The sequence below is a fragment of the Canis lupus genome, chromosome 11 (genome assembly GCF_011100685.1).
Source record: "Canis lupus familiaris isolate Mischka breed German Shepherd chromosome 11, alternate assembly UU_Cfam_GSD_1.0, whole genome shotgun sequence".
NCBI lineage: Eukaryota > Metazoa > Chordata > Mammalia > Carnivora > Canidae > Canis > Canis lupus.
The window spans coordinates 23,576,170-23,587,484 of record NC_049232.1 but is presented as its reverse complement, the minus strand read 5'-3'; the positions used below and the strand labels follow the sequence as shown (position 1 = coordinate 23,587,484).

General features: G+C 49.8%; 1 protein-coding gene across 1 annotated transcript; it reads left to right on the top strand.

Moving 5' to 3' along the window:
* The first annotated feature begins 2,097 nt into the window (after positions 1–2,097).
* On the top strand, positions 2,098–3,378 carry NEUROG1 (neurogenin 1). The gene has a single exon (XM_038551611.1). It carries the CDS (start codon positions 2,098–2,100, stop codon positions 2,845–2,847), a length of 750 nt encoding a protein of 249 aa, XP_038407539.1. The 3' UTR covers positions 2,848–3,378.
* The last annotated feature ends 7,937 nt before the right edge of the window (positions 3,379–11,315 follow it).

The following is an 11,315-nucleotide window of genomic DNA, read 5'->3' as shown; positions in this document are numbered from 1 at the left end:
AGACAACAGCACAGCAGAAAGGGGACAGTGTATCCGGCAAGGACAGCTCTGAGGACAACAGGCCAGGGTCCACACCTGAGGCCATCACCCAGATATCATGGAGAGGAGACTGAAACTTTGCTAAAAGGTGTTCATTTTGTTTTTTTAAGATTTTATTTATTTATTCATAGAGACATAGAGAGGGAGAAGGAGAGAGAGAGACAGGCAGAGGGAGAAGCAGGCTCCATGCAGGGAGCCCGACGTGGGACTCGATCCTGGGTCTCCAGGATCACACCCCTGGCTGCAGGCGGCGCCAAACCGCTGCGCCACTGGGGCTGCCCTGTTCATTTTGTTTTTAACCTCCCCGCTCCCATAATCTGGTGTGTTCCTTAGTGACTATTTCTCCCTAAGTACAAAGTTGGGGGTGTCTGGGTTCTACTGCTCCAAAGTGGGCCCTGGTGACCAGAGAAAAGTGACTGCTGACAGGCAGAGTGTAAACCTTCTGCTATAACAGGTGCATTCATATCACTAAGGGAGAGAAAGGAATAGGGGGGTGTGGCAGTGGCTCCATTGGGTGCTTGCTACCGTCTCTCCTGGGCCAGGAAAGCCAGGTCTACTTGGGGGGGAGGGGCGGTGGTGCTCACACTCCAGGGAGCCTCAGAGGCCTCTTGCCGGTCCAGAGAGGCAGAGTCAGGGGGCGGGCTCTGGGAGTTGTGGGGGGGGGGGGGGATTCGCATGGTTCTGTTATTTTATTTTTTTTATTTTTTTATGATAGTCACAGAGAGAGAGAGGCAGAGACATAGGCAGAGGGAGAAGCAGGCTCCATGCACCGGGAGCCCGACGTGGGATTCGATCCCGGGTCTCCAGGATCGCGCCCTGGGCCAAAGGCAGGCGCCAAACCGCTGCGCCACCCAGGAATCCCGGTTCTGTTATTTTAAAAGTCACTGCAAAGTGTTGGGGTAGGAAGGCTGAGGGACTAGTGAGATGCTAGGAGTGTTCGGCCAAAATTGAACTCAACTTGAAAAACCATCTATTCCTTTACTTTCCAAACTTCTCTTCCACCTCCTCCATCCTCCGCCCCTAGGTGAGGAGTCGAAGAGGCATTGCCCTGTTTCTTCAATCCGGAAGGAACAGAAGCACGTATCTCTGCCCTCTGCTCCATGACCCTCACTCGGCCCCCCTCCGCCGTTGGGTGGGGGTTTTCCCGCAGTTCTGAGGGCGCTGCCTCTCCCCACCATTCGTGGGGCGCTGCCTTACAAAAGCGCCGTGCCAACTGTCCCTCGAACATCATTTCACATCATCCTCAACAGGACAGACTTGTCCCATCTTACAGATGGGGAAAGTGAGGTCAAATCACTGGCCCGAAGTCACAGGGCCAGTGAGCAGCGGGAGAGAGGAAGCGACCCCAGGCTTCCAGCCGGCTCCAGGCTTCCGCAACTTGCTGCGCGGGCCACACTCTCCAGCCCGCGCCCCGCCTCCTCATCCCACCCCGGCGAGGGGCGCCGGGCCCGCCCCCAGAGGAGCGTGCCTCGGCCGCTAATCGCCGGACGCCCCCGCCTCCGCTGCACCGCCCGGAGACGCCCCCGCCGGCTTAGCCCGGAGCCGGCTCCCGGGGCCCCGCGCCGCCGCCGCCGATTGGCCCGCGGTAATTACGGGCACGCTCCGGGAGGGGGGAGGGGCCGGGCGGCCCCCCGCGAGCATAAATTATGCAAATACCCGGGCGCCGCACGGGGCCGACCTGCCGCCTCGCTGCATTCACGGGGGCTGCCGCGGGGGCGGGGGTGGCAAGGGAGGGGGGCGCCCATTGTTGGGGCGGGTACTTAAGGGGTCCTGAGGCCGGTCGTGTGCCACACTCGGTACTCACACGAGCTGATCTGCTCGCCGGCGAGATCACTCGGGAGACCGGCCAGGAGCGTGGCCCCTGCAGACGAGGCGAGGAGGTGAAGCCAAGCTCCAGGTGCGCCCCCGCGCCTTTCCAGGCCTTCGCGCCCGCAGCAGCCACAGGGTAGGCCCGGGCCATTTGTAACGTAAGTGCGCCCCGGCGACCCTGCCCTCAACCCCGGGCTCCAGTCCTCCAGGCGCGCTCTTACCTGCCCGTCGGTCCTGCGCCGCGCAACGATGCCAGCCCCCCTGGAGACCTGCCTCTCGGACCTCGACTGCGCCAGCAGCAGCAGCAGCAGCAGCAGCAGCAGCAGCGACCTATCCGGCTTCCTCACCGACGAGGAGGACTGTGCCCGGCTCCCAACACCAGCTCCTGCCTCGGGGACGCCCGTGCCAGTCCGCAGGGCCGTGCCCGGGGTTCCTGCAGCGCCCGATACTCCCCGGGCGCAGGACGACGAGCAGGAGCGGCGGCGGCGCCGGGGCCGAGCGCGTGTGCGCTCCGAGGCGCTGCTGCATTCGCTGCGCAGGAGCCGGCGCGTCAAGGCCAATGACCGCGAGCGCAACCGCATGCACAACTTGAACGCGGCGCTGGATGCGCTGCGCAGCGTGCTGCCCTCCTTCCCCGACGACACCAAGCTCACCAAGATCGAGACGCTGCGCTTCGCCTATAACTACATCTGGGCTCTGGCGGAGACTCTGCGCCTCGCCGACCAGGGACTGCCCGGGGGCGGTGCCCGGGAGCGCCTCCTGCCGCCGCAGTGCGCCCCCTGCCTGCCGGGGCCCCCGAGCCCTTCCAGCGACGCCGAGTCCTGGGGCTCCGGTGCCGCCGCCTCCCCTTGCGCCACCGCCGCCTCGCCCCTGTCTGACCCCAGTAGCCCCGCCGCCTCGGAAGATTTCGCCTACGGCCCCGGCGACCCCCTTTTCTCCTTCCCCGGCCTGCCCAAAGACTTGCTCCACACGACGCCCTGTTTCATCCCGTACCACTAGGCCCCTTAGGGACACCGTTATCTTCCCCCGCCCTCAGGCAACAGGCAGTAGAAGGAGCCCCAGCCCGGCGGAGGGAGGGAGCAGGAGCTTTCAAGGGGTGGGAGATACCTGAGCCGCTTGTTAGGTCGCTGCACCCTCGCCGAGGCTGCCCCCTGGTCTGTTTCTCCAGCCCTCAGCCCACGGCCCCTCCTGCCCGCCCTTAGACGGCCTTTCCTTTTGCACTTTCTGAACTTCACAAAACCTCCTTTGTGGCTGGCTCAGAGCTGACCCCAGCCACCACTTCAGTGTGATTTAGAAAAGGGACAGATCAGCCCCTGAAGACGAGGTGAAAAGTCAATTTTACAATTTGTAGAACTCTAATGAAGAAAAACGAGCATGAAAATTCGGTTTGAGCCGGCTGACAATACAATGAAAAGGCTTAAAAAGGAGAGACAAGGAGTGGGCTTCATGCATTATGGATCCCGACCCCCACCACTGCAGGCTTGCTCTAGGAAGAACCCAGAGACTTGAGACTTGCGTAGCTATTCAGGCACCGACTGGGCTGGAAAGTACTTTAATTTATTCAAGATACTTCTTTCATATGAAAATGTATTTTTGTATATAAAGATTTTATTCTATTATTATGAGCTATCAAAGTTTACATTTTTGTACTGCAGATGTTTCGTGTAAATAAAAACTAAGTAAAAAAAAAATAAGTCACCAAGTTTCTCGCCTAATGTTGATGTCTCACTGAGGCTTTTCTCCCTTCCCCTGGCGGCTCAACCACCAAAGTGAAACACTATCCTTACCCACCTCCAAACCTTCCAGTCCCTTTTCAAAAACAATTAAAAAAAAATAAAACGCACCCGATTTCCACCAAGGAACGGGATAGACAGACCAGGGCATTTGGGATTCATCATTTCCTTTCACCTTATAAACACAAGGGAGATCTTTCAAGCTCCCCATAAGCCAATTAAGACTTTTTAGTGGGGAATTAGCCCGGATACGCAGCTACCTGTAGAGGTAGGGGCGGTAGGAGACTCTTTCTTTTGAGGAACTCCACATCAGCTGGCTCTGTGTTTCAAAGAGAGGGGATTAAAAAGATCAATACAGTGTGACCAGTGGCTAGGAAGTCCCAGTGACAGGTGGGCCCAGCCTGGGCAAGCAGAAGGGTCCACTCTTCTAACAGCCTATTTAGAGGGAGAAATTGATTTGTAAACAATGCCTCCAAATTGTTGTCCATTGAGGTTAAGATCACCCTGGCTGTGAGGTGTGGAATGAATTAGGCTGGTGTGGCATCCCTGGATGGGATGTGCACCTGCCTAAAATTGTGAGTTAGGGTGCCTGCACGCGCGCGCGCACACACACACACCCCCTATATACACCCCCACACACACATGCTGTGCCCACAGTGAGGCGGGGGGCAGGGGCGGTGGGTGGTGAATAGGGAGACATTCGGTGGGCTCTGTCCTGGCTTGCTCAGCCAGTCTTCAAGGGCAACAGCCAAAGCTTTCATTTGCTGCCAGAGAAATCAGCCGCCCAAACTCAGTAGGGATTTTTCTGACTGCAGTGTGTTTGTTGTCTGACAAGTAGCTAACAGCATTGGCCACTAGCAGCTTTTGTTTTAAATTTCAGAATGCGGATGATTAAAAAGATGCTTCCTAAAATGCTTTGCTGTTTCCCCAGCTCACAAGTTACCACACATGAAGACCAATTTTTTACCCCCACTGGGTTACCCCTTTCCATGAACTTAATCATTTAGAAGCAGGAGTTCAGGAAAATAGTATACTCTCTTGTTAAAGAAATCATATCTGTTTGGGAGGTACCTAGAAACAGAGGGTCAAAAGTAAAGCCAGTAATAGCATTTTCCCCCGTGCAAGAGTTTTTCCTCCTCAAGACGTATGTCCTGATGACTTGGATCCACAGACTCATAAGCCACATCTCCAGCAGGCGTCACTAAGCCCAGCCACCAGCCAGGAGCCCTCTTTCAGATAAAAAGGCTCCTTTACAGAAGGTTCTGGAAAGTTGGATGCCTTCTCTAACTGCCCTCAGAGCAGACAAAGGATCCTCCAAGAAAAGCTTCAGAAGTTGTGAGGGCTGAGAATGGAGTTGTTTCTGCTAAAAGCTCTAAGGAAGAAGTTGTGTCTCTTGAATGACCCTGCCTGGGGCCCCACTCTATTGTCTGTTTCAGAATTAATTCACTCTACTAGCTTTGCTTTTTCCTATAGCAAAAGACACAAATGGTCTGCATCAGATTTTCTGCTTTCCTGTGCATAGGATGTTTGGAAGTAACTCCTTTCAGATCTGGACTGCAAGAAGGGCAGGTCCCCTATGGAGACTCTGCTCCGCCAGGGTGTTGGTACACATATCTGGACCAGAGGAAGAGAACAGCTAATTATGTTTATCATTGTCCAAAATCCTTGGGAAAACGAGCAGCCAGCAAACACCCCGAAATCCCCCAGGCAACCTGGAGCTCACAGCTGCAATAGAACCTTTGTGTCCTAAAATGGTACACAGCCAGCACCAAAATCAGAAAACATCACTACTCCCAATACTGCAGAAGAGCAAACCATATTCCCAACTTGGTTGCCAAAATAGGCTCATAACTTATGGTGCAGGTCCCAGAACACCTTCCATCTAAAGAAACATCTTTTGCAACATCAGTTGCCCCGGGGGGGGGGGGCATCTCCACCCCTACCAGTTAATACGAAAAAAGACCGTTCTTCCAAGGAAGAAAGTGTATATGTATATGTACAGTCCTCGGAGCTCTCCAATAAGAGAAAAGGAGGTGGCTTAAAATGTTTATTCCTAGCTCAGGGGCCTCTTTCTTCCTGCAGCAAGCTCTCATTCATCCACTGGCATCTGTGAAGGCAGGCTGGAGGTTACTAAAATATTGTACTCAATTATGGAGCATAGAACTCCCTGCTGACAGCCATGATTCACTTCTTCAACAGAATCTTCCACCACCGAGGAATCAGCAGGCACCTAGAAAGGCATATTTGTTCTCTACCTTGATCTCTCTATTTGTTTCTGTCCTGGTGTAATGTGTATTTGTACACACACTGCTTCCAAGCCTTTGGGAAACCAGGCCAGGAAAGACTGGGATGCACAGGAAATGAAGGATTTCCCTCTTAGCTTTAATCACTCTTTGTCAAGCCCCTGCTGCGTGCTGAGCACCATTCTAGGCACTGTGGGGGCCAAGACACCTCAAAAAGAGGCTCACCGGAAGGAGTTTAGAGTCTCACAGGGAAAGACAAATCAAATTCCTGAGAGATGGTGGTAAATGCTGAAGAGAAGAATATACAATCAAGTAAAATAAGGGGAATATGGAATGCCAGGGTCCAAGGGAGTTTGCTCTTTTTAAAAAAATGGTTAGGAGGGCACCACCCAGGCGCCAGTTAAGCATCCAATTCTTGATCTCAGCTCCAGTCTCAATCTCAGGGTCATGAGTTCAAGCCCCACATCGGGCTCCATGCTGGGCATAGAGACTGCTTAAAAATTAAAAGAAAATAAAAAACAAAGAAAAGATGGTCAGGGAAGGGCTTTTAATGAGATGACATCTGTGCAAGGCTCAGGTGAGAGAGGAATGGAGCAAACCATAGCATTAATCAGAGGGAAATGTCTCCAGGAGAAGACACCATGAGGAGAAAGCCCTGGCCATGCACAGTGCAGAGAGGGACAATGAAGAAGCTGATGCGACAGGCACAGAAGGCATAATGGGGGGCGGGGAGTGGGGCGGGGGCAAGGATGGAGACAGACAGGAGGCAGTGCAAATCATGATTTTTGTTCCCCCAAGGTAATTGAAAGGTTGAAAGCAGAGGAGTGATGTAAGTTGACTTACATTTTTTAAAGCCACACTGGTTGTTACAGGGATTGCAGGCTTCAGAGACCAGGACAGAAACAGGGAACCCAACTAAGCCTCTGTACATTCATCCTGAAAAGGGGCTTGCAGCGGTAGAAGGGGTGAAGGGTGGCCAGAACCAGGACAACTTCTGGAGTAGCCAACAACAGGATTTGTTTTAGGTTATGAAAGGAAGAAATCAAGGAGGTCTTCATGGACTTGGGTCAGGAGCCATGAACACACAGAACCTATCCCTAAAAGCCCTTTACAAGTGGTTAATTTTGTGGAAACTACTCATTTGGCACCCAAAGCAAAGATGGAAACATGAGTTGCAGTGTCCATAAGGTTATAGACAGATGGCTGCTCAGAAGAACCATAACATTTTCTGGGTTCAGAGCCTAAAAATAATGCCTCAGAGAAAACTCACAATGGGGTAAGGGAGAGGGACTCCTGATGACATGGACAACGTCCTCAATGTCATCATCATCCTACACATCACCATCCCAGCTAACACTCACACAGCTCTTATTCTGTGTTTCAGGTACTTTCTAAACACATGACACATGTTCCATTTAATTCTCACAACTTGGGAGGTCAATAATAGCATGATCTCCATTATACAGATAAGGGAACTCTAGGCACAGAGAAGTCAAATAACTTTCCTGGGACCATGGAGCTAGTAAGTAGTTGTGAAGCTAGGGTTTGAACCCTGGCAATCTGGCTCCAGGGAGTCTGCTGCTTTGTTAGGTTGTCTCTGAAGGAATGCAAATGAAAACATCATGGGCCACAAGTTTAGCTATCTGAGGCCCAGAATGATCCAGAGGTAAGCTTAACCAAGCTACAGATGGGGCTGCACCTGCCATATAAGCCTTTGACTGAATGAGGAAAAGTGCTGCTCCTCCCACCCCTCCTGGTGCCAGGCCTGTGCCAGGGTGCAGAGTGAGGTACAGAGTCTCCTTTGCCCCTCTTGTGGGGGATGTGCACAAGGCACAATCCACACAAGCTTATCTAGTAGCCATAGAGGCAAGGATGGACACCTGAATGCACCTTTTCCTGACTTAAGTAGAGACTGTGTGTGTGTGGGAGGTGTTTTCTGGCAAGGACCTGGGGTATCACTGCGTCAGTTTCCAAAACCAGCAGAGCATATAACCTCCTGTGAAGAATCAGTTTTTTCCTCATTTATATCTGGCTAGAAAGTCCCTTTACATCTCACCAAGGCCTAGCCTTCCTTTAGAAAATATTTCTAGGATTGCTCCAACGTAGGCCAAACAGGGAATCCGGGCTTCAAAGTTCTACACCAAAGAGCATAATGGTGAAGACTGGAGCCTGGAAGGTGCTCCTGCCAACTTGTACCAATTGCCTGTATGATCCATAAGCCAAAGTCCACGGTATTCATAACATTAGGAGCTGTCACTTCCTGGGGACAGCTCAGAACAAACAGCTCTAGCCCTGAGCTTACCTACTGCCTACAGGCTGGTGTCTGGGAGCCAGGCAACCCTCGAGGCAGGATGCAAAAATTGGATGTTGGGGTTTCACATGGCTGAGCTTATGCCTTCCTTTCTGGAAGCAATTAGACACCAGTCCTGGTTGAAGTCATTCTCTTGTTCAGGCAAAGACCACTGTGCCATTGACCAACACATCTTTTTCCAGCCTTGAGAATGATGGACAATGTGTACCCAGCTTATGCCAAGGTGGTATCAAGTCACTGAGATACAAGCAAAAGGGCACCACTTCTTTGTCACCTCAGATTTGATCTTTGTTCTACCTAAAGAATGCCACTTAGCCCTTGATAATATACTATTTGGTTCTATTAGGATAAACTCATGGGGAGCCTGGGTGGCTCAGTCAGTTAAGCGGCCATCTCTTGATTTCAGCTCAGGTCATGATCTCACAGTCCTGGGGCCCAGCCCAGCATTGAGCTTGGTGCTCAATGGGGAGTATGCTTGAGGATTCTCTCTCTCCCTCTCCTGCTTTTCTCTCCACTTTTGTTCTCATTCTCTCTCTCTCTCTCTAATGAATAAATAAATCATTTACTATATGACTCAGCAAACCCACACCTAGATATTGACCTAAGAGAAATGAAACCACATGCTTACACAAACACCTTTATGCAAATGTTTATATTAACTTTATATTCTTCAAAAACTAAAAAGAGCCCAGGTGGCCATCAACAGGAAAATGGATAAAGAAACTATTGCTTATCCAACTGAAAGTAGTTAATGGATATATGCTAGAGAATATAAATGAATCTCAAAACTGTAATGCTGGGTAGGGGGAAAAAAAGCAGACTTAAAGGCTTATATTGGGATGTCTAGGTGGCTCAGTTGGCTGAGCATCTGACTCTTGGTTTCTGCTCAGGTCATGACCTTGGACTGTGAGATCCAGCCTGATGTCAGGCTCTGTTCTCAGTGGGAAAGCTGCTTTATATTCTCTCTCTCCCTCTCCCTCTGCCCCTCCCCCTGCTCTCTCACCCTCCCAAATAAACAAATCTTTTTTTAAAAAATAAAGGCTGCAAAAAAAATTTTTTTAAATAATAAAGGCTACATATTGTATTATTCCATTTATATGCATTCAGAAAAAAAGAAAAAGGGTAGGAGTAAAAATTAGATTAGGATTTCCAGGGGTAAGTGGGGAAGAAGATTAATTAGAAATAGAGCAAGAGAGTTCTTTGAAGAGTGTTGGAAACATTCTGTATCATGATTCTGATGACAGTTGCACAGTTTGTCAATACTCATACAACTGTACAACTTCAAAAGGAAAATTTTATATTATGCAAATTATATCTCAATAAGACTGACTTAAAATACAAAAAATGATCAGGGAATGTAGTGGAGTTCCCAAAACTGTCACCTGGATATGATGCAACCCAGTTTCAGCTACGAGGCCAATGACAATACCCCTTAAAGTCCTTTAAGGGTTTCCAGCACCAGTCCCTGGTGAGATATGTACAGAAATGGAAAAGGGGATATTTAGTAACATTTATATAAACTTAAGCCTATTATATCTAATAGTAAAATACTTCAGGCTTCTGTTTTGTATGTCTTTGGGAAGTTGCTCCCTTCATTGTTCTAGTAATTCCTTTTAATTTTTTTTTTCACAAAAACTCTGATCTGAAATGGATCGAAAATGTTTTTTTTAAAAAAAAAAAAAAAAGAGGAAGGAAAGAAAGAAAAGAAAATGGGCCCTTTACCACTTATAGTTTGAGAAGCTCTGCCCTAAGAAAGCGTAAAGTAACTTGGAGGACTCTGCGTGCCAGAATGATTGCATGAAGCAGAGCCACCTGGCCACCTAAAATGCTCCTCTTGGACCATTAAGTGAATGAGAAATAAACTTTGTTCTTTAAGGGGTCCCCGGGTGGCTCAGTCAGTTAAGCATCTGCCTTCAGCTCAGGCCATAATCCCGGCATCCTGGGATGGAGCCCCACATCGGGCTTCCTGCTCAATGGGAAGTTTGCTTCTCCCTTGCCCTCTGCCTGCTGCTCCCCCTGCTTGTGCTCTAGCTCTCTCTTTGTCAAATAAATAAATAAAATCTTTAACAAACAAACAAACAAACAAACAAACAAAAAACCTGTGTTCTTTAAGCCGCGATATCACTGTGTGTCTCTGGGATCACCACAAGGGTATATTCTACCTGCGGACTCCCAGCTAATGCCTTAGTCCCACAAAAAGCTAGAAACAAAATATACAGGAAAGCACAGGCTCAAAATATATGGGAAAGCACACGATGAGTTTTCCCACCACAGAAAGTCCCCACAGAAGTGAGGAGGTAAGAGCTGAAGTCCTCACATCTTCGGCAGGGTATAGGCGGGCTGACAGCAAAGATGTGGAACCATTCTAACACCCTGCAAGTGCGCAGCAGGACTTGGCTTTCCCAGGCTCGGTGGTGGGAGGGGCAGGGCTCCTAGGACCACAGAGGCACCTGAACAACCACAGCTGCCCCAGAGGGATGGCTCTCGGGCCTCCCCCTTACCGGGCCAACGTACTGGGAATGGGTACTTCTGACCATTATTGAGGGTGTTCGGGCAATGTAACTTGTCAACTCCTAATTCCAGTACTGCCAAATCCTAATTGTTCTCCTCATGTTGCCTCAGTCTTCTCATCTGTAAAATGGAGACTAAGCACATTATTACCCATCTCTGTCATAGAATTTTTCAAGGTTTCAGTGAGAAGTCATTCACATAAAGAGCTAAAACTGTGCCTGGCTCATTAAAGGAGCTTGATAAATGTTAGCTATTGACTGATTTAGCTGCAAGCCAATTATCCTTTGTAATGAGATGATCTCTTTCTTTGGTCACCAGATGGTCCCTGTGGTGCTTGAAGGCTGTAGGCCTTAGATACAAACCTGACTAGTGTAACTTGATTCTAATGCAGCAATTTGAGTCTAGGGGCCAATGCTATACTTCAAATGTAAAACTGTGATTAGAGTACTTAGGAGGGATATTAAATTATACCTAGTGATGGTCTGGTTGAAGCCAGACGCAAATCTCACAGCCTTTAAGACCTCTTCATATTGAGCATGAGTACAGTGCCTTCCAGTTTACAAAGCAATTTCACATCCATCATCTGATATTAGCCTCACGATGTCCAGTGAGGTAGAAGGGATTATTGTATCTATTGCACAGATGAGACAAGGGGCTCAGAGGTTAAGT